Genomic DNA, 22,585 nt, shown 5'->3' on the forward strand with positions numbered 1-22,585 from the left:
TTCTGAAACAGAAACTCGCCCATGGAGTAGAAGGAGTTGTCCAAAACAAATTATTTTAAGCTAGATTTAAAACTTGATCTGCAACCTTTCAGACACTTTATGTTGTTGGGCAAATGATCAAAGATTTTTGTTGCTGAATAATGTACTCCTTTTTGAGCAACTGACAGCTTCGATAACGGATAGGAAAGGTCATTTTTCCCTCTAGTGTTGTACGTATGAACATCACTGGTCTTCGCGAATGGAGAAGGATTATTTGTAACGAATTTTATTAGCGAATATATGTCCTCTGATGGTGTAGTTAAAATACCTAACTCCTTGAAAAGGTGCCTACATGACGTCCTTGGGTAAACACCACCAATTATTCTCACTGCTCTCTTTTGTGCAAACAGTACTTTATGTCTAAGTGGTGAGTTACCCCAGGCAACTATTCCATAAGACATCATTGAGTGGAAATATGCAAAGTACGTTAGGAGGCTGATCTGTTTATTACCAAGACTAGCGATTATCCGAAGAGCGAAAGAAGCTGAACTTAGTTGTTTGAGAAGCTCAGTAACATGCTTTTTCCAGTTCAAGTTGTCACCACTGTGAACACCCAAAAATGTGAAAGTCTTGTCAGTCAGAAATATTCGCATACTTGGTTTGTGAGCGCTGCAGGTGGCAGGAAAATTCTAAGTAATCTGACCAGCACCATAGGCTGCTCTCCCTCAGAGCACGGAATCTAAGTCTCTCTGTAGGCTGAAATGTAAACTGGTGAGTCTCGAATGGAAGTACTTCTACAGAGCGCTCCCAGCAAGAAGCAGAATTTTTACTGTCATTTTGAGTGTCAGCCTTGGGCATGATTTTGATCACCAGTGACAACGATTATTCCGAATGCTGACCAATCAGATCCATTCCATCAATGCACCAATCTCCATTCGACATTCAATTTTAATATTACTAACCAATCATGGCGGTTTTTAGTGATGGAGCTGAGAAAAAAAAGCAACCTCTGACTCCCACTATCTGCCCTATTTTGCGTTTCAGTCGATAAGGCCTTCACCAGCTACACACAAGCGAGGTATTTTCTCCCACTCCAGAATTTATTTATATTATCCCTTACTCAGCAGAGTCCACAGCTATTCAGTTAACTTGGCGTTAGACCGACGTTGCAGCTACCGCGCACTTAAGCACAAAAGTGCCAGGTGGCCTCTCCTCTCACTTCGCTTTACAGATATTGTCTTTACTCCATCCTGCGCCTAGCCGTTCCCTGAATACGGGCTTTCTGCATGGGACAGCGCATTTAAATACTGTTAGCTCGCGATGCGCATTCATGGCGCCGGTGGATAGGCCACGTGAAAAACAGTACACAATAGCTTTCCATCATTTAGGATGCAAACACGCATGGCGTCCGCCCGGTGGAGCTTAGCCCACACACAATATACCGGCCAAAGTGCTTTTACCTGGCTCCTCCTTCCCCTGTCATACTGGCCGTGCTTTTCCCTCGAACAGGACTGCGACACCCTGATGGCCCTGAAATGGTTGAAATGGTTCTAAGCACTATGGGACTAAACATCTGAGGTCATCAGTCCCCTATAATTAGAACTACTTAAACCTATCTAACCTAAGGACATCACATACATCCATGCCCGAGGCAGGATTCGAACCTGCGACCGTAGCAGCAGCGCGGTTCCAGATTGAAGCGCCTAGAACCGTTCGGCCACAGCCCTAATGGCCCCACACTGGCTCGCTCTCGCCTGTTCTACTGGCTTCTGCTCAACATATATTCAATAGGAATCCCAACAACACATGTAAACAAAGTTCCAGAATAAGAAATTATATGGAATCATAGTAGTTAGATCTGGCAATCACTGACGTTAACTTTGCCCATATTTGTACTCTAGTTTCTACTTGGGAATCAATTTACCGGGTGGTTACAATTAAACTTTCCCTACTTAATACGTCGTAACACGGAAATTAATTATCGTACGAGTACCAAGCTTGGTAGCATTAATGTTAAGGTCATGGGGAAGAGAAATAATGCAGAATCAGTTCAATTGAAACACATCTAATGTGCTGTTCCCGTACATCATACTATTACATACCGGTACCATTACTGCTACAAAAGGGGCTCAGTATAGCGCCAATCAGTGTCCAGAAGCAGAACGAAGCATGTCCGTAGGTATGTTCACTACCTCTCTCGATATTCTGCGCTTCAGATCAGCACATGTGTGAATGTTCCCCTGGTAAACCCTGTCCTTCAGGTAGCCCCACAACCAGAAACAACTGGGAGTGAGATCAGATGATCATGCCGCCCAAGCATCTGGAAAATATTGGCCGATAATTGGATCATTTCCATATGCGCTTCGGAGAAGCAGGTGAACTTCACGAGCAATCTGCGGTGGGGCCACATCTTGCATGAAAACTGTTGAGTTCAATGCGTCTCTCTCCTGTAGGGAGGGTATGACATGTTGGCGAAGCATATCGCAGTAACACTAGCCAGTCACACTGCACGTCTTTGGTCATTGAGCGCCAACCTGTTCAGAAAAGAATGGACCAATGATGAACGTAGCCGTGAAGTCACACCATACAGTGACACGTTCACCACACAGAGGAACTTCATGCACAGTGACTTGAGGTGAAGATACCCACTCTCGGCAAATCTGTGTGTTCACCTCACCTGTCAGGGAAAAATGAGCTTCGTCTGTTCAGAGGATGGTCCAGAGCCAGCCCTCGTCAACATCAATTCTTTCGAGAAAGTGGAGAGCGAAGTCAACAAGTCGTTGTGCGTCCTGTGATGCAAACTGCTGTACAATATGGATCTTGTACGGATACTATATGAGAATAGTTCGAAGCACCTTCCGTACAGTGGACCACGGGATGTTCAACTGTCGTGACACAGCACACGCACTGCCTGACGATCGGGAATTGCGTCCAGCGTTGTCTGCCATAGCAACAACGATTTCATCAAGCAGCTGTGGTGCAACCGGTCGTCGGCCTCTTTACGGAGCGACGCCCAGTTCTCCAGTTGATTCGAACTTCATCATGTTCCGCACAGCAGGTGGAGCTTGAGGACCCTTCCGTAATCCTTTCAGCCGGCGATATTCTCGAAGTGCAGCCGCAGCATTACTGTTGTTTTGATAATAGAACTTCACCAACAATGCCCTGCTCCTTTTGTCCAAACTCATGCTGACACATCAACAAGTGCACTGCGACTGGTCAGATGTGTATGAGACTATGAATCACGATGACTGATCATGGCACCTGGTGGCTATAGCTGGAACTGTACGTTGGCGCTGTGCGGCATGGCAATCATGCACCCCGTAGTCTTGACATTAATGCTACCAAGTTTGGTACTTGTACGGTTATTAGTTTCCGTGTTATAACGTGTTAAATAGGGTAAGTTTAATTATAACCACCCGGTGTATTAGATGTGGTTATCAGTTTAATGGAGTCTGATTATGATACGTGACAGTTTTGAAAAAAACGGTCGCAATAATATCATCGGCAGGTATGTAAATTAGAATTTCAATTCCCTGTGACAAAACGTCCACCAGAGTCCGTTAGTGTTGTACGTGTTTAGTGTTTTTACCCGGCCTGGTAGGATGTGTAAGGGTCGTCAACAGCGTCAGATGTTGAGTGATCTCTGTGGAGGAGAAGGAGGCGCCACCTACTAATGTGAGACAGTATTATCGGCACCTGACGACAGAGTTTGAGTGGGAACTTACTGTGGGGCTCTGTTTGACCAGATGGTCGAATTGTGCAGTATTCAGATTTGTGGGGCATTCGAATAAAACAGTGGCCCGATGCTGGACTGTATGCGAACATGAGGACAGGCACATTTTCCGTCAAGGATCCCATCGATTATGATTACCACAAGATAAAATCTCCATATTCTGCACCAAGCTTATCGTAACCTCTTCACATCTGTCGCTGCCATTCGAAGGAAGATGGCGTATAGAAATCCATTCGACATCGAGGTCATTAGAGACGAGGCACAAGTTCGGATTTTGTCAAGGATGGGGAGGAAATAGGCCTTGCCCTTTCAAAGGAACCATCCCGGCATTTTCCTGGAGCGGTTTAGGGGCCTGCCATTCGAGAAGGAGAAATGGACTTCCTGTAACATTCTGTATCATCTCGCACCTCGCAGCTGTCGGATTAGGAATTACTATCTTACGCCTAGGCTGCCGTTAACATAACACAAACGGCTGCGTTTGTAGCGATACTGTGACCAGGAAGCATGAAATTGGCCTCGGATGTAAACAGTGTGATGTATGGAGATTTGGTCAGGCTGGGCAGCCGAAGCAATAACCTGAAAATCTGTGTTTGAGTCCCGGTATGGCATCAATATTCATCTCACTAACACGTAGTACACCTATAACTAATCCTGCTGATGCCAAAAATTTGGCACTCAGCCTATAAACTACGTGTCAACAATCAAAATAATTCTCACGTTTAAGTTTAATTCTTCAAAAATTTTCCATTTCCACCTCCACTTTATTATGATCACCGTCATTTAATTTACACTGTCAGTGTAGGGCAATGTTCTGAGCCATATATCATGAGATTTTATAGTTTAGTACGTATGCCACTATGGCAGTACCGTTATTCAAATCGTTGACGAGTATGGAATTCAAGTGTCCTAATCCGACAGTTACACACTTAAATGACAGACTATATTGTATACACCCACACAGGGTGACAGCAAATTTTCGTGTAAATCGAAGGAGGGGGAGAAAGGAAAGGGATTATTGATACCAGCTGCATCATAACTTTGTGCGGCATCTGCGGCGACGAGTGAAAATGTGTGCCGGACACAGTGTTTATCGCAAATGCGCAGACTATGTCGGCACTCCTCTCTCCTGTCGAGCGATCCAGGTTCGCACCTGGAGCCCTCTATCCTCAGTCCCTGTCCATGTCCTCCATTCTCGCTACTTTGAGATTCCCGCTGGAGACCAGACGTAATTGTGTATCCGCACTGAATATGGTGGATCCCTTGCCCATCGAAGCTAATCAATTACATGAATGTCCAAAAGAACAGACACAGCACTCGCATCAGTAAATTTTTGAGGACGTCAGTAAGCGCTTGAAAACGGTGCATCGGCGCAATCAGCTAATCGTGAGAATTAAATGACTGTCATCAAAACACAGCTAAGATGGACAGTAAAATAATTTATTTTAATGCGTTAAATATACGTGTGGCACCCGACATGGAAAAACTTACCTGGTTCTCCCGCCAACTTTGAGATCATACCATTATTTTCTGAACCCCTGGCTCTTATCAATTCAGAGGTCCTCTGTCTCTTCTGGGTTCTTATTTCAGTTTAAACCCTCGGTAATTTTGTACATTCTGTCTCAGCGTATCCCTAATTGTCAACTGTATTTTCAAGGTTATTAATTTATGGTAGATTTCTGTGTATTTTAGAAAATATCTTTTGAGGTCATACTAATCCAGATTCTATGAGCAAGACAGTCCTTGTCAATTCTGTATATGTATCCACAAAGAGCTGTCTTCCCTTTCTGACGTTACTAGGTTTTTCACTACAACTCTTCATTAGATCTTAAATATATCATATCCATCAACCAATCTGTTGCCTAAACTTCTTAACAATATCTTCCTTCCTCTTTTTATCAGCTGGCTGACTGGCCCTTGGTATTCGTAGTTACGGTCTCCTATTGAAACAATCCTTCTGGTTTGATGCACATATTATAATATTTTAACTCCATTATTTCTCGTCGTAAAATTACTTTGCTCGTAGATAGCCCATGTCTAAATATAAAATCCTAACGTCAATCGCTTCCTGTTAGTCCGTTGTCCTTTGTCACCTCATGTAACAGTAAGTATTTGAAATTTTTGGCCCGTTCGAACCTCCAATATTCGGTGATCCCTCTTTTAGATCGTTCATTAAGGTGTGTCATTTTACTTTGTCGAAGGAATTTTATAGACATACTCCCTCACCTACTTCCTTCAGGCGATTGGATCATTTTAACTTCTGACACGAAATTGTTACTGAAAATAGGCATGTCAGCGTACTTCAGGTTGTCGTCTTCAGGAGTTTCGCCATTACAGGGTCCTTTCCAGCCGCTTTATTATTTTCTAGGCTGCCAATGATTTGTTTAATTTCAGTTTTAGATGGCGCCAGCTATTTTATTAGCTTTTGAGGTCGCTGGCTTAAGCTGAGTTGCAATTCTGGTTAGTCACACCTGGGATATTTATCAAAATATTGAGACTAAATGTTATAGTTCTCTTTACTGTTGTGGCACAACTTCTCCTTTTCATCTGTAACAAACAGGCTGTAGATCTGATAACATTACTCGTTCTACTTGGAAATTTAATAAAAATTCCGTAGGCTTTATCTTTCAGGCTTCTCTCGGCGAAGTAGATGACTTTCGAATTTCTGACTTGGCAGGAGAATTAACGCTGTCGTTTCTCTTTAACTATGATGACTACGTTAACCGGGGTGCAAACCTAGACACTTTGAAATCTTATCAGAGGTTGTTTTTCCGGAAGTCCTAGTCCATTGGTTCCAGCTGTTTCGTACTGAAAGTACGAAAAACAGATAAAGGGCGACAACATTTTAACAGCCCTTCGACGACGAGGTCATTACGGACAAATGGCAGCACAGTATGGCAACACCAACTTACGTTAGCAGCGATATCTGTCAGTTAGTTAATTTTATGTTTCATAGATCATTTGAACGATTCTTTTATCGAAATGATGTGGAGCGAGTCAGTTTACAGGACATGCATAGCTCATTAGTGTTAAGTTTACTGAACATATTACTTTGTAGTCCTGCTCATGCAACTTAAAAATAAGAGTTTTTATTTTTGTTTTTACAGGCAACCAGTTTTTAAACATAAAAGATTTTAGATTAGATTTCAAAAATACATTGCTACCTGTCAGGCATTTTTAAGCTGTTGGACAAATAATCAAAAATTTTGTTGCTACAGATTGAACTGCTTTCGAGTCAATAATTGGCAATCAAGATTATTTTTTTCCTCAAGTGTTGTACGTAGGGACTTTCTATTATTCTCAAATTCTGATGACTTATTTAGCGCAAATTTCATTAGCGAATATATGTATTCTGACGGTGCAGTTAAAGTGCCCAAATGCTTGAAAGGAACCTACATGACAACTGTGGTTGAATACCCAACGTTATTCCTATTGCTCACTTTTGCGCAATCAGTACTTTTTTTTCAAGTGATGAGTAACCCAGAAAATTATTCCATAAGACATTACTGAGTGGAAATATAATAAATATGTGAGGAAGTTCATTCGTTTGACCAGCAATTATACTAAGAGCAAAATTAGCTGAATTAAATTGTTTGAGGAGCTCAGTAATATGCTTCTTCCAGTTTAAGTTTTCATCAGTATATACGCCTAAGAATTTGGAGCAATCTGCCCTGTTTACACAGTCCTGTTCATGCGCTGCATCAACTGCTAGTGTGACTCTATTTGTTGCACAGAACTGAATATAGCGCCTGCTCTCATAATTTAGGCAAAGACCATTTTCAGAGAATCAGTTATTAATTCTTTGGAAAACAATCAGTTATTAATTCTTTGGAAAACATATTTAACAATCTCTTCTGTTGCTTTCTCTCGACTCGGATTTATTATATTGCTAATATAGTCTGCAAAAAGTACCAGTTCTGTTTGATGGATATTACGCGGAAAGCCATTCACATGTATAAGCAATAGGAAGGGACCCAAAGTTGAATCTTGTGGAACAACGTTTGCGATTTCATCCCAGTTACTAAAATTTCCTCTCTTTCCATCGATGTTTAAATTATTCAGCACAACATGGAACACAGATACACTACTGGCCATTAAAATTGTTACACCATGAAGATGACGTGCTACAAATGCGAAAGTTACCGACAGAAAGAAGATGCTGTGATATCCAAATGATTAGCTCTTCAGAGCATTCACACAAGGTTGGCGCCGGTGGCGACACCTACAACGTGCTGACATGAGGAAGTTTCCAACCGATTTCTCATACACAAACAGCAGTTTACCGACGTTGCGTAGTGAAACGTTGTTGTGATACCTATTGTAAGGAGGAGAAATGCGTACCATCACGTTTCCAACTTCGATAAAGGTCGGATTCTAGCCTATCGCCATTGTGGTTTATCGTACCTCGACATTGCTGCTCAAGTTGGTCGAGATCCAATGACTGTTAGCAGAATATGGAATCGATGGGTTCAGGAGGGTAATACGGAACGCCGTGCTGTATCCCAACGGCCTCGTATCACTAGCAGTCGAGATGACAGGCATCTTATCTGCATGGCTGTAACGGATCGTGCAGCCACGTCTCGATCCCTGAGTCAACAGATGGGAACGTTTGGAAGACAACAACCGTCTGCACGAACAGTTCGACGACGTTTGCAGCCGCACGGACTATCAGCTCGGAGACCATGGCTGCGGTTACCCTTGACGCTGCATCACAGACAGGAGCGCCTGCGATGGTGTACTCGACGACGAACCTGGGTGCACGAATGGCAAAACGTCATTTTTTCGGATGAATCCAGGTTCTGTTTACAGCATCATGATGGTCGCATCCGTGTTTGGCGACATCGCGGTGAACGCATATTGGAAGCGTGTAATCGTCATCGCCATACTGGCGTATCACCCGGCGTGATGGTATGAGGTGCCATTGGTTACACGTCTTGGTCACCTCTTGTTCGCATTGACGGCACTTTGATTTGTTATGACCGTGGCTCTACCCTTCATTCATTTCAGTAGGATAATGCACGACCGCATGTTGCAGGTCCTGTACGGGCCTTTCTGGATACAGAAAATGTTCGACTGCTGGCCTGGCCAGCACATTCTCCAGATCTCTCACCAATTGAAAACGTCTGGTCAATGGTGGCCGAGCAACTGGCTCGTCACAATACGCCAGTCACTACTCTTGATGAACTGTGATATCGTGTTGAAGCTGCATGGACAGCTGTACCTGTACACGCTCTGTTTGACTCAATGCCCAGGCGAATCAAGGCCGTTATTACGGCCAGAGGTGGTTGTTCTGGGTACTGATTTCTCAGGATCTATGCACCCAAATTGCGTGAAAATGTAATCACATGTCAGTTCTAGTATAATATATTTGTGCAATGAATACCCGTTTATCATCTGCATTTGTTCTTGGTGTAGCAATTTTAATGGCCAGTAGTGTAGCTACTGAACGGCCTTAGAACCTAGAGTGGATAGTTCTATGTAGGGTATGAGTCCCCAGGCAGCCCCTGAGCACTCCTCAGACCCCTCCTACAGCTGTGTGGTGTTGCAGCGCTGGTGGTGGTGGTGACGAGCGGCGTGGGCATCACGGCGGGCGCGCACCGGCTGTGGTCGCACCGCGCCTACAAGGCGAAGTGGCCGCTGCGGCTGCTGCTCGTCTTCCTCTTCACCATCGCCGGCCAGGTGAGTGGCGGGCGCAGTCCGCACTTCATCGCGTACCTCGATTTTATTGTAACGTTGCTCAGTTGTTAATGGAAACAAGGCTTAGAATCAGAAGATCACTGCTTACCAAAATAATATAAACAGTTACAACTTGATCGCTATCTCACTAGTGTTTGTTACTATGTACAACACCGATCGAAATATAAAAAGTGGTAATAAATTAAAGTTTCACTGCAGTTAGCCGAAATTTTGAATGCCAGAATTTAGTTTAAACGAATTCGGATTGCAGAATAATACTGTCGTCACTTACAAAACGGGAAATGTTAAATCTGATAAATTATTGGAGTGTCCTTGAAATTACACAATGATCGTGTAAGAAAGACAAAGCAGCAACTTGAAAAAATGGCCATTGACGTCATTGTACATTAAGCTATGGATCGATACCTCAAGAAGTTGGGATCATTATCTTTGCCTTGTCACCATGTTTATCTACGGATTATCAACTTTGGGAATCGGTAATGTACTTCAAAATGGGCTTATAACACGAAACCTAGCTTGTGCAGTAACATTAATAATAAAATCGCGAAACAAGGCAAAGAACAGCGTTTCTTTAGTAAAGGTGTTAGTTTCCATAACAATCTCCAATAATAACTAGTGACTAGCAACACTTTATGAAAACTGTACTGTGTTATGTAACTCATGAGAATGCTGTCTGTCTTAAAGTATGCCTAACCGTAAAAAAGCTGATTATTATTATTTACTCATTACATTGCAAATGATTGTATTTCAGATTAACGTAGCAATAACCTTCATTCATGGCAACGACTATTTTCAGTGCTAATGATGTGGACGTATGCGCATAATGTCGTTTAGAAAATACAACATAAAATACTAAAACTACTTTGACTTTCGTCGTAGAATATGAATTTCACTTTAAATCATTTAATTTGACCTGATTGTATGCAATAGTAGTGCAATACTGTATGAGCAACTACATTTACTACTGCCTTTCATTACAAAAATCATTCGACTGAAAATTAACTGTAAATTTAATTAGATTTGGCATCTTTTGACTGTTTGTTTCATTTGTGACCTTCTCGGAATTTATAGTGAGAAGATACGACCCTGCTGATGGTCAAAGACTCGAGTCATTGAAGTTTTTCTCGACAAGTTTGTACTTTGGTTAAACACAGTGTAATGCTCCAAGAAGTTACTAAAAGGCTGCCATGTCTATTATACAGCTGTAAAATACTGGCCGGATCTTACTTTGCGATGCTTTGTTTGTCGTGCGAAGTAATGCTTATTATGAGAGGCATTATTTACAACAGGCTCTTTTTGATTAAAAAGCAGCTGAAATACATTTGGGCCACACAGTATTCTGCATTAATTCCAAATTCTTCTTGCGGCCACATGCTGTTCCAACATTCTGGCTCGTCCACTTATAATTTGCCTGGCCACGTATTACAACATTTTCGACGCAGACACTTTAACATTTGCGCGGTAACACATACCTCTGTTCCACACCACAGATGCGTCGGAACTACTTCCTTGTCTTCATCTCTACGACTGCGCGCACTCCCGCCAACGATGTTATTGTTACACGAAAGATATTTTCTGTGCTTTGTACCATAAAAATTTCCCTGACACTGCCAGCGTGTTGACTACAGTCATCTGAAATTATTAATTCTTGCTTATTCTATCAATATGCTTTACATTTCCTTAAAGACTTGATACTGATAAAATTCATTAATACATATATTTACAAAAAATGGTTTTAAACTCGGTAAATGAAGTAGCCGAACAATACGTGAGGCACTAGGAAATAGTGTTGCAAGTTTGTAGTCTTTCCGAAGGAGTTATATTATGGGTCATTGAAGTTGCTCACTGACAAGAAAATGGTTCAAATGGCTCTGAGCACTATGGGACTTAACTTCTGAGGTCATCAGTCCCCTAGAACTTAGAACTACTTACACCTAACTAACATATGGACATCACACACATCCATGCCCGAGGCAGGATTCGAACCTGCGACCGTAGCGGTCGTACGGTTCCAGACTGTAGCGCCTAGAACCGCTCACTGACACGAACAACAAAAAAAGAAATTTCACTTATTATGCGTATATAATATAGTAGTGATGCTTCAGACGTCGCCACACTATCAGTTTGAAAACGTGTCATGCTGCAAAAAAAGTCCGTTTCTTTACTCATGTGCCATGGCTGCACGGTCCTGCATGGCTGTGCGAGTAATATGGCTGTTCTTTCAGGCACTGGTCGTGTAGGACCATTGAGATTCATCATACAATTGAGTATCGGTCTCCAGAACCTATCGATTCCAAATTCGCATGGAAATTGCGGGATCCTGACCAACGTCTGCAGTATCGTAGAACGATAAATGCCAGTCTCGATAGACAAGAATTCTACCGTTGCTGAACTCTGACACGTGTTGACAGATGTCGCTTCTTCTTACACGAGGCAGCACACGGCCTTCCCATAGACAATATTAAAATGCTATTTCTGAATGACAAACCTGCTCCGTAATATCTCTTTAAATACCCAATCTAGATTGCGTTACTCCTGCCTACTTCATGTGCCTGCGCTGAAATGCTAATCGTTTGCACATCGCCGGCCTGTGTGGCCGTGCGGTTCTAGGCGCTTCAGTCTGCAACCGCGTGACCGCTACGGTCGCAGGTTCGAATCCTGCCTCGGGCATGGATGTGTGTGATGTCCTTAGGTTAGTTAGGTTTAAGTAGTTCTAAGTTCTAGGGGACTGATGACCACAAGTCCCATAGTGCTCAGAGGCATTTGAACCATTTCGTTTGCACATCCAAGCATGCCAGTATGACGTTTGTGGTCTAGTAATTTTTATGGCCAGAAGTTTTATATGCCAGCAGCTCTACATCAGGCATGAGAGTCCAAGTTGGCAGCTGGGTCCACTCCCAGAATTTGATCTACAGCGAGTGCCAGTAATTCAGCTTTCACGCTAGTCCAGTAATGCCTTAACACTCGTGGAGATTTGCGAAGCAATTTCCAGGGCAGTATTGGAAACTCAGGGTCTAAAAAGGACCTTTGTGTCTCACACATCATGAGGATTTTCACGACATCGTTATGCTACACAAGTTTGATAGGAGAAGTTTCTCCTGGCCATTTTCATGAGACGTTCAAGAAGTAGTGTTCGCTGTATGATGTCAGCTAATCCTGCCAGCCCACTACGTGAAAAAAATAGACTCATTATACCAAGGGCGTTCCTGCAGCGTAAATGCAACGTAGTCTGACTCCGATTTGGGAATATAAGCACCGAAATGTAGTCAAGGGATTAGTGTGGCATTCGTGTTTTTTCCGGCGTGCGTACCGTAAATGCGTAAACGCGAGCCGTGCCGACGTTATTACCAAGCGCGTCCAAACAGAGCCAGCGTTCTGTTATTCATTTCTTGGCTGTCAAAGGAAAATCATCGGTAGACATCCTTCAAACAATGAAGAATGTGTTCGGGCAGCACGTCTCTCGAGAAACTTGGTGCAACAACGGGTGCTGCTGCTTCGTGATAACACACATTCCCATATCGCACATGTCGTAACGCAGAGGTTACGCCAATTCAAGCGGGAGACACTATAGTCCTGATCTTTCCCCATCTTATTATCACACCTTCTGTACCTTAAAAAGATCCTGAATGGTCGACGATTCGTGTCGGACGAGGATGAGCAGCAGGCAGTTAGACTTCTTCACGCAGCAGGACACGATGTTTTGTAGTGATTGTCTCATTGCTCACGGCGATTTTGCCTGATTGGTATACCGATTGTGGACTGTACGGCCTGAGAATGGAAACTTCTTGATCACCCCCAACACTTAACATAGAGCGGTAAAACCCATCCTTTCAAGTTTTAAAGATGTCTAGCCGTTCGCACAAGCCCCATTAGTAAGACCACCTGTGGATGCCAAGTCTTCAAGTTGTCGTTAGCAGGAAGTGGGGGCCAGGTGGGGGCTTCGCCGAGCCTGGTTCATCTGGTAGGTACTGTGAGGCCTGCGAGACCCTTCCACTAGCTGCTGCTCGTATGGCTCTCAGCTTCACGCGTGCTTCCATTTCTCTACACAGAGCAAGCAATATTACACCAACACACTGGTCCCTGCGGGTGCTGCTTCAGTAGTTATTTACTTAGTTTCTTGTTCTGTAGATCAAATGAATGATAACGTTATGATGTGGAACGTGTCAACAGCGCCAACATAGAACACTTACACACAACTAAAACAAAAAATAAGATTTATATGGCTGCATGCTTGTCATTTACAGCGGTTTTTAGTGACGAAGTATCTTTACTGGAGAATTCCTCTATGGTATAGAAGGAGTTGTTAATAAGAAAGCTCTTTAATCTACATTTGAATACATATCTGCTATCTCTCAGCCGTTTTACTTCCGTGGTTAGGATGTTATAGAGTTTTATAGCTGCCTATTTGTCTCCTTACTGTGCCAAATTTAGTCATTAAAGGGAAACGCATATGATTCTCACTTTTAGTGTTTTACTTGTGAATGTCTCTGTTATTCTCAAATTTAGATGGATTATTAATAATGAATTTCATAACCGCATAAATGAACTGTGAGGCTGTGGTTAATATTCCTAGCTGCTTAAAGAAATACCTGCAATATGTAGGAGTGTGAGCTAAAGGAATAATTCTAATTATTTTCTTTTGGCAATAAACAGTTTTTCCCTAACCGTGGGGTTGCCCCGAAATATTATCCCATGAGAAATCAACAAACGCCAACATGCAAAATATGTTAGCTTACAGATTTCTATATCCCCAAAGGTGGCAGTTACTCTTATGGCAGTAGTAACTGAACCTAAACGTTTTAGCAGGTCTCTTATATGATTTTTCCACTTTAAATTTTTGTCAAAGTAAACATCGAAGAACTCACAATTTTCTACCCTATTTATTATTTATTGTTGGTCTACTAGGTTAACACGAGGTGCGATATTTTCGACAATATTAAACATGAAACTTCCTGGCAGATTAAAACTGTGTGCCAGGCCGAGACTCGAACTCGGGACCTTTGCCTTTCGCGGGCAAGTGCTCTACCAACTGAGCTACCCAAGCACGACTCACCCCCTGTCCTCACAGCTGTACTTCTGCCAGTACCTCGTCTCCTACCTTCCAAACTTTACGGAAGCTCTCCTGCGAACCTTGCAGAACTAGCATCCTGAAAGAAAGGATATTGCGGAGACATGGCTTAGCCACAGCTAGGGGATGTTTCCAGAATGAGATTTTCACTCTGCAGCGGAGAGTGCGCTGACATGAAACTGTGAGGACAGGGCGTGAGTCGTGGTTGAGTAGCTCAGCAGTCCGCCTTTAGCCGCGAAGCAGCTCGGACTTGTTTACGTCCCGGCTGCGAACGTTCGTGGAAGAACCGGTGTTTACACCGTCGTTACTCGCGTGTGATACTGTTTGAATCGAACGCAATGGCACACAATTTCCGAAAAACCACGATACAGTTCACGTTCTGTAACGAGTATGCAAGACCGAAGGCTTTCGAAATCGAACGTTTCTAGAGGGACGAAGTGCATCTTAATTACACGGAGATTATTGGAATTCACTTATCAATCGTGAGCAGCACTCTTTACGTAAAGATGATTGACGACGCAGCATGCGATAGGATCATTGAAGCCGCCAAACGAGGATTCCAGTTCCGACACTCCGATGGTCATATTGGCGAAGTTTTAGTCGCTCATTCGGGCCTGGGAGTGCGTACGATTCGAGTCTTCGAGCTGCCTTTCGAGGTACCCGAATCATTGGTCACTGAATCACTCCAGCCATATGGCAGAGTTATTAGTCATACGGCCGAACGTTGGGCAAGTTTTAGCACGTATCCAGTGCTCAATGGTGTCCGACAGGTGCGAATTGCCCTTACGAAACATGTGCCATCGTACATCAACATCGGCGGCTGTAGAGCTATTGTCATCTATGATGGACAGCCCCGGACATGCTCCGGGTGTGGTGGTGAAGGACATCTGCGATCTGCGTGTATGCACAGGAGACTCGTGCAAATCCCCAGCGGAGACTTCCAGAATCCGACTACACCGACGTCACTGCCGATGACTTACGTGACGGCGCTTCGCGGTGAGGTGACGCCGAGGTCGGAACACCCTATCGAACCGACGCCGCAGTTGATTGAGGAGCCTTCGGACCCCACTGAAGAAGGAATGGCTCCGACCAACCTCCAATCTCGGACACTACAGGCGGTGCCGAAAGAGGATGACAGCATCCCAGTAGGCATGGAAGCTGAAGTGGAACGGCCTCAGGGCGCTGTGGCGGTGGCGAGACAGCAGGAGATACAAGATTCGCCAACACCAGAGGCCGAGGTTAGGGCCCGCAAACAACGCTCGCCAAAGCGCCGCAAGAAGCGCCGACTAAACTCTGCGGAGACGCTCCCTTCTCTTCTTGGGAGCCCAGACGAGTCTAACTCTATGGACTTGTCTGACTTGGAACCACAAGCTTCGGATGTCGCAGACCATATGACTTCGGACCGTGAAAAGATGTCATGCCGTTCAGACGACGCATCCGCTCAGGGGCCTGATACCCCTTCTGCGGCGGAGTCTAATGCTGCGAAAGAACAACAGATGTCGCACATCAGTGCCGCACTGGAAAATTTGGAGCACCCCAATAATATCAGCTGGTATGAGCAGGACGACGAAATCACCGATTCGGACCATTCTATTGGTGGGGACTTGCATCCGTCCGCATCTCAAGAAACCTAATGCCGCAGGGACACGTCCGTTGGGCGACCCTCTGCGGATATGCAAAGGGACTATCGATACGGTGAAACTATGCCATTTTAACATCATGTGGAGATGACAGCTACTCGACCCCAGGCATACAGAATAGGGACAGTGAATGTAAATACCATTAGATCGCCTGTGAAACAGCAGTTATTTGGGGACATGATATACGCGTCGGATGTGGATATACTGATGGTGCAGGAAATTTACATTCCTGAGTTCCAGGAAGTACATGGATACATCTCCTACACCTCGCCTCACTCGAACAACGACAGTGGAACGGCGATATTGATCCGGGACGGGATTCCAGTTCGCGACCTGGCTTATCTACCTTCGGCACGAGGACTGGCAATAACTGTTAATGGAATTCGCATTCTCAATGTTTTTGCCCCTTCCGGCACAGACAACAGACGGGCGCGTGCGAGATATTATTCGGAAGAGATTGTGCCCTTATTTACCGGCAGATTCGATCATTTCATTATAGGTGGTGACTTCAATTGTGTTTTAGCCCAAAAAGACCAGACTCCACATTACAATACCTGTCGTGAATTGCATGTGCTATGCCGGGATCTGGAGTTAAGCGACACCTGGGACTTGATGCATAATAACCGTGAGGGATATACTTTTTATACCAGTCACTCGGCGAGCAGACTCGATCGAATATATGTTTCGGTTGGCCTACAGGATAAGGTGGTCGACGCGGAACGATGGCCTGCGGCATTTACTGATCATCTGGCTTACATTTGTACCATATCACTCCCTAGGCAAAGTGTGTGGAGAAGCCGCGGGACATGGAAGCTCAATTCGTCACTTTTGGCGGACCCCGAATGTCGTCAGAGAGTCGAGGCGGTATGGACCACATGTCAACGCCGTCTACCAACATATACCTCCGTGCTTCAATGGTGGCTAGAGTGTACTAAGCCGGCAATAAGAAGAGCTCTAATACAGTATGGTCGAGACGAGACAGGATGGCAAAGAGACACTCTTGATTACTATTACACCATACTTCGTGAGCTGTCATTCCAGGTGCCGTCTGCAGAACATCATGCGGAAGTTCATCGTGTCAAGGCACAAATCCTATCGATCACGCGACGACGACTGGGTGGCATCCCAATACGGGCAAGATCTCTCGACACCATCACTGGGGAACGTACCTCGATGCACCATGTGTCGTGGAAACACAAACGTTCCCGCCGGGCATTGGTAACAGTGCTCCACGGTTTAGATGGCCGTCAACTGACAACACAACAGGACATTGCAAAGGAATTTGTAGAGCATTTCCGCCATCTCTATGCCGGTACATCGACAGACCGTCGGGTGGGGGAAGAGATACTGCAACATCTGCAAACGACACTGACAGAGACGGATAAGGCAGCGCTTATGGAGCCACTCACAGAAGACGATATAAAGGTGTCACTCACAAAAGGAGCGGCCCATAAATCACCAGGGCCAGATGGGATTACGCTAGAGTTTTATCGAGAATTCGTGGACATGATGATGCCACAGTTGGTGTCGATGTATAATGAGGCGATGCTTCCGGACATGCGCCTACCGTCGGATTTTGTGACGGGCTTTCTTCTTCCCATCCCGAAGATGGCGTGGAGTCGCAGTGTTAATCAATATCGGCCTCTCACTATGCTAAACACCGACTATAAAATCTTTGGACGACTACTAGCGTCTCGTCTCAAGCTGGCGATATCCAGGACAATATCCCCTGATCAAGCTTGCCTAGGGGTGCGAAGCAACATCTCCTCGGCGTTAAGTGAATACCGTGACGTTATCGCCCTTGCGGAAACGTGTAAAATGCGAGCAGCGATGATATCTGTGGACTTCGATCGTGCGTTCGACAGGATAAACCATGACTTCTTGTCGTTAGTCATGAACCGAATGGCGATTCCACCTGTCTTCATCTCCATCGTTATGAGACTCATACGAAGGGCTACATCGAAGGTGATTGTAAATGGTCGGGAAGCGGGCTCGATTCCTATTAACAGCTCAGTCCGACAAGGGTGCCCACTCTCCATGATGCTGTTTGCGATAGCACTTGAGCCGCTGATGTGTGTTATGAGGCGCTCACTTACTGGGATAGCGCTTAATGAGAACTCTTTCGTTTGTCGCGCATATGCGGACGACCTGGTCCTTCTCGTCAAATCAGGACATGAAGTGCGTCAGGCTGTTGAACATCTAGACTCGTACGGGACGGCGGCAGGCAGTGTCGTTAACATGACGAAATCCAAAATTATGCACATTGGACGGGGTCTGGAAGACATACCGGGACCGTTTCAGACGGTGGAATCGCTGAGATGTCTGGGGATCACATTTACCCGTTCACTACGGCGGCCAGCGGCGGCGAGTTATCGGCGGCTTCTGCAGAATGTTCGTCTGACGACACGCAACAACTCACTGAGAGCCTTTGACATGATCCAACGTGTGGCATACACTAACGTGCACATAGCGTCACGACTGCACCATTTAGCGCAGATCCTACCAATGCCGAAGGGTATTGCAGACCGCCTCATGGCTGCCTTTGGTTACTATGTTTGTACTGGGTTGTTATTTAAGATCAAATACGACACGTTAACGCTACAGTTCCGGAACGGTGGCCTCAACCTCACAAACGTGCGAAACAAAGCTCTGGCACTTTACATGCGAGCGATGATACGAAATTGGCAACAACGTAAGCATACCATAACGTCAGCTCTGATAGAAGTACTTGTTCCGCCTTCGTACGAACCCCCTATAGCGGTGGGCAATATTTCGCCTTCTCTTGCACACATTGCCTCATTTCTTGTTGATTACAGTTATGTTCGTCTGAAAGTACCTTCGACGAGAATACCCACGACTCGGGAGATCTATAGGTGCTTGATGGATCAACATGGCCGCAACATAATGGAATTCAAATATCCGTCGAGAACGTGGAACCTCATTTGGTGTGCAGTGCATACTCCATTACTGTCAACAGCAGCGAGATCGATGTGGTATATTCTTATAAACCGTAAACTTGTAACCAGGAGTCGACTACATACAATTCATATGGTCGATTCTCCTCTTTGCACAAACTGTGGACTGTTAGCAATGGAAGAACATGGTTTAGTGTGTGGCGCAGCGAGGGACGTCTGGACGCTGATGCGTCGAATACTGGCCTTCCTTCGGCGCACTACCTACACAGAAATCACATCGGATGTACTCTTTCTACCGGACAAGACCTTTTTTCCCAAACAAAAGACGTATGCGGTCAATTGGATCGCTGGACATGCAACGAAACATTTGTATTCGTACGATATTAAGTCCGTGATGGATTATTGGATATATTTACAAGAACAACACGAGCTCGTACGGAGTCATACGAAATATAGGACGTACTTTTCCAATTTTTTGGCAGTGTTTTTCACAATCCGCCGGACAGCTGGGGTGTCCCAGAACTGAGAAGACTCCTGCAGCAGAACGACTAGAGACAGTACTGTGCGGTTCAATTAAATTGGCACATGGAACACTGAGAAGAAAACTAGCCCCTACCTGTTGACGCCAGTTATTACTGGATTATGTTCACGTGAAAACAAAAAAAAAAAGAAAAAAAACGATGGTAAACAACGAAACCGCCTAAGATAATGGTCCTTCGAATGGTCGACGCAGGAGAAATACATGCCGCCCACATTGGCAGAGATGGTCAAGATTATATGGCTTGCTGCCAGATTTATGATGCGACACCGCGTGCTGCAGGGTTTGTGATGCAGGTGACAACTTCATTTTCACTCCCGCCCGTGACTAGGATTGTCATTAACTTTATTCATGTCACAAAAAAAGAAAAAAAAGAGGGCGGCCTTTACGTTGATTTTATATTTTATGGTTTCCAAATTGTTTTTGCTGTCTCTATACTTTCCCCTAGGACAGCACAATTGTACAAATAAGGGTTGTTTGTTTACCCTGCCTTCCTGTTACCAATAAAAAGTGGTCGCGTTGTTGGACCATAAAGCGAAGGAACCGCGTTTTTATTTTTATTTTACTTTTTCTTTAAAAAAAAAAGAAAAAAACTAAAAGAAAACAAAAAAAGATAACGTGCTTGGCTGCCAGGTGGCATACTGCCTCTGTTAAAAAAAAAAAAAAGAGTTGGTAGAGCACCTGCCCGCGAAAGACAAAGGTCCCGAGTTCGAGTCTCGGCCCGGCACACAGTTTTAATCTACCAGGAAGTTTAATATCAACGCTCACTCCGCTGCAGAGTGAAAATATCATTCTGAATACTAAACTTGGTGAACTAGTTTGTTCAAAATTAAAAAACTAGTCCATTTTTGCAAAACCGTTCATTAATTTTCACAGAAAGATCATTTATTATTTTCTCTGTTGTTGCTTCTTTGTTCAGCTTCACAGTAATGCTTGTCTCATCTGCAAACAGGACTAATTCTGCCGCCTGAGTCAAATGAAAGGGCAGATTACCACATAAAGCAAGAACAATAGTGGTTCAATAGCCGAACCCTCTGAGACTCTGATTGTAAGTCCTCCCCATGCAGATGATGTGCCGGCCCTCCTTGTATTACTCGAAGTGCCTGAGGTAACTTTCTGCAGGTGGATGACAACCCTAGAGTAAATTACCTCCTCAAAAATTTTAGAAAATGAAGTAAGGAATAGATTTAAAATGTTGATTTCCACCCAGGGATGCCTGTCTGTCACGAAATTACCTGATGAAATTTTCAGAAACTACGAATGCAGACATTCTCTGCATATTATGCTGATTAATTCGTTCGATGAACGATATCATCTGAACCAACAGCCCATTACTTGCCAAAGTAGGTTCATTTCAGTTTCCGAAGAGGCGTTAAACCCATCAGCTCCTACGGAATCAAAACACCTATTCTTTACAGGATACGACTGCTAAAGTACAGCGAAGAGGTTCTTAATGTTAATTACATCGAAAACTGCGTTCTGCACTGCATTTGGCAACAACTTGCGAATAGCTACCAGAGTATTAGCTTTGTACAGGAAATGGAAAGAAAGGGGTTAAAATAACACACCGGTAGTCCACATCAACTTTTCCTATGGTGTAGTACACTTATTGAAAGTGCATAATAGAATCTCTTGCAGATACGTCACATGACTGTATGCCGAAGGGAAAAAGTCGGTATAAGTGAAAAAAACTACTGGTGTAGCGCCAGAATTTTAAATATTTAGGATTATGCTGACTGTTAATAACATTTCTAAAGCTTGAAGACATTTATCACCACGACTGCACTAAACCTTGAATCGCACTCGGATGGACAAAGTTTCAAACACCGGTTGCGGAATCCAGGTTTGGTTTATACGTGGTTTCTCTAAATCTTTTAATATAAATGCTGGCATGGTTCCTTTGAAAAGCACAGCCGATTTCATTCCTCATTCTTCGGCTTTCCTTAAACCTTGGATCGCTTTAAATCTGTGCGATAAGGAAATTAGTAAAGGGGTTATAATTCCTTCTAGCAGTCGAGATTAATTTTTCCTGTGGTGTAGTAGATATCTTTATTAACTACCGGTTCCAGTTATCTCATCATCTTCAAGTAACATAACATTATTTACAACAGCCTATAAGGCAGTACGGTTGTTACGCTGTGTGGTTTTAAGAACAACGACACACAAGCTGCTGTAAAAATATTTATAGCACATGACGATGTCAATAAGGATTTGTTCATAAACGATTCTGAAATACGAATTTTCTCAAATAACGCAAAATTCTGCGGAAAATGGTTTCAGCACTAAATCAGGGTCGAACTCTGTTAAAACAGAGAATAAACAGGATTAAAAACACATTTATAACATCAATAAATTGAGACCAGCGTTTGGAAGATTTAAAACAGGGGCCAGGTTGTTGAATCTGCTTCAGAGTGAGAAACCACAAAGTGGTAAAAGCAGATAAAGAGCAACAGAGGGTAATATAAGATGTTGTAACAAACTGACTTAATGATTAATGGATGCAAATAGGGCTGACAGTGGTACAAATGTAATTTGTCTCCCTCGTTTCGACATCAGTCTTGTTTTCTGGTTCTTGACCCTCCACTCTAGTCCCCTCCGAAGTAGTCAATGCTCTAATCGACCTGGTGCCACCGCGCCGACACGAACTGTGTCCGCCGCCCGGCCGAGCTTATCAGCCTTCCCATTCAGCGTCACGCGAGTTGTCAGCATTCAGAGCCAGCAATAGGCACTGTTTGAACCCATGAACTTCCGCGCACAACCCTGACCTTCTAGTTGTTCGCTTGGCGTCATCAGCCGAACGAGAGTTGCATACGTACACTGTAGATTCTGCATCTATATATATATCGTTATACAGGGTCTTCACGGTAAATGATAACAGCCAAACAGTTGCAGGATAAAGATTTATAGAAATCCTTGACCACGGTTTCGGTATATCTAAATACCTTCATCAGAAGCAAAAATACACCTGAACAGGAAGACACCTTAGCAAAAAAAAACTTAGCAACATAACTAAGACAG

General features: G+C 44.1%; 1 protein-coding gene across 1 annotated transcript in view; it reads left to right on the top strand.

The window, feature by feature from the left end:
* Positions 1-22,585, top strand: part of LOC126236133 (acyl-CoA Delta-9 desaturase-like) — a 155,773-nt gene that overhangs the window by 49,815 nt on the left and 83,373 nt on the right. Inside the window, exon 3 of the mRNA XM_049945213.1 lies at positions 9,258-9,388. Within this exon, the coding sequence (XP_049801170.1) occupies positions 9,258-9,388 (131 nt within the window). The remainder of the gene's footprint in view (positions 1-9,257; positions 9,389-22,585) is intronic.

This window comes from Schistocerca nitens, chromosome 2 (assembly GCF_023898315.1).
Source record: "Schistocerca nitens isolate TAMUIC-IGC-003100 chromosome 2, iqSchNite1.1, whole genome shotgun sequence".
NCBI classification, from domain to species: Eukaryota; Metazoa; Arthropoda; class Insecta; order Orthoptera; family Acrididae; genus Schistocerca; species Schistocerca nitens.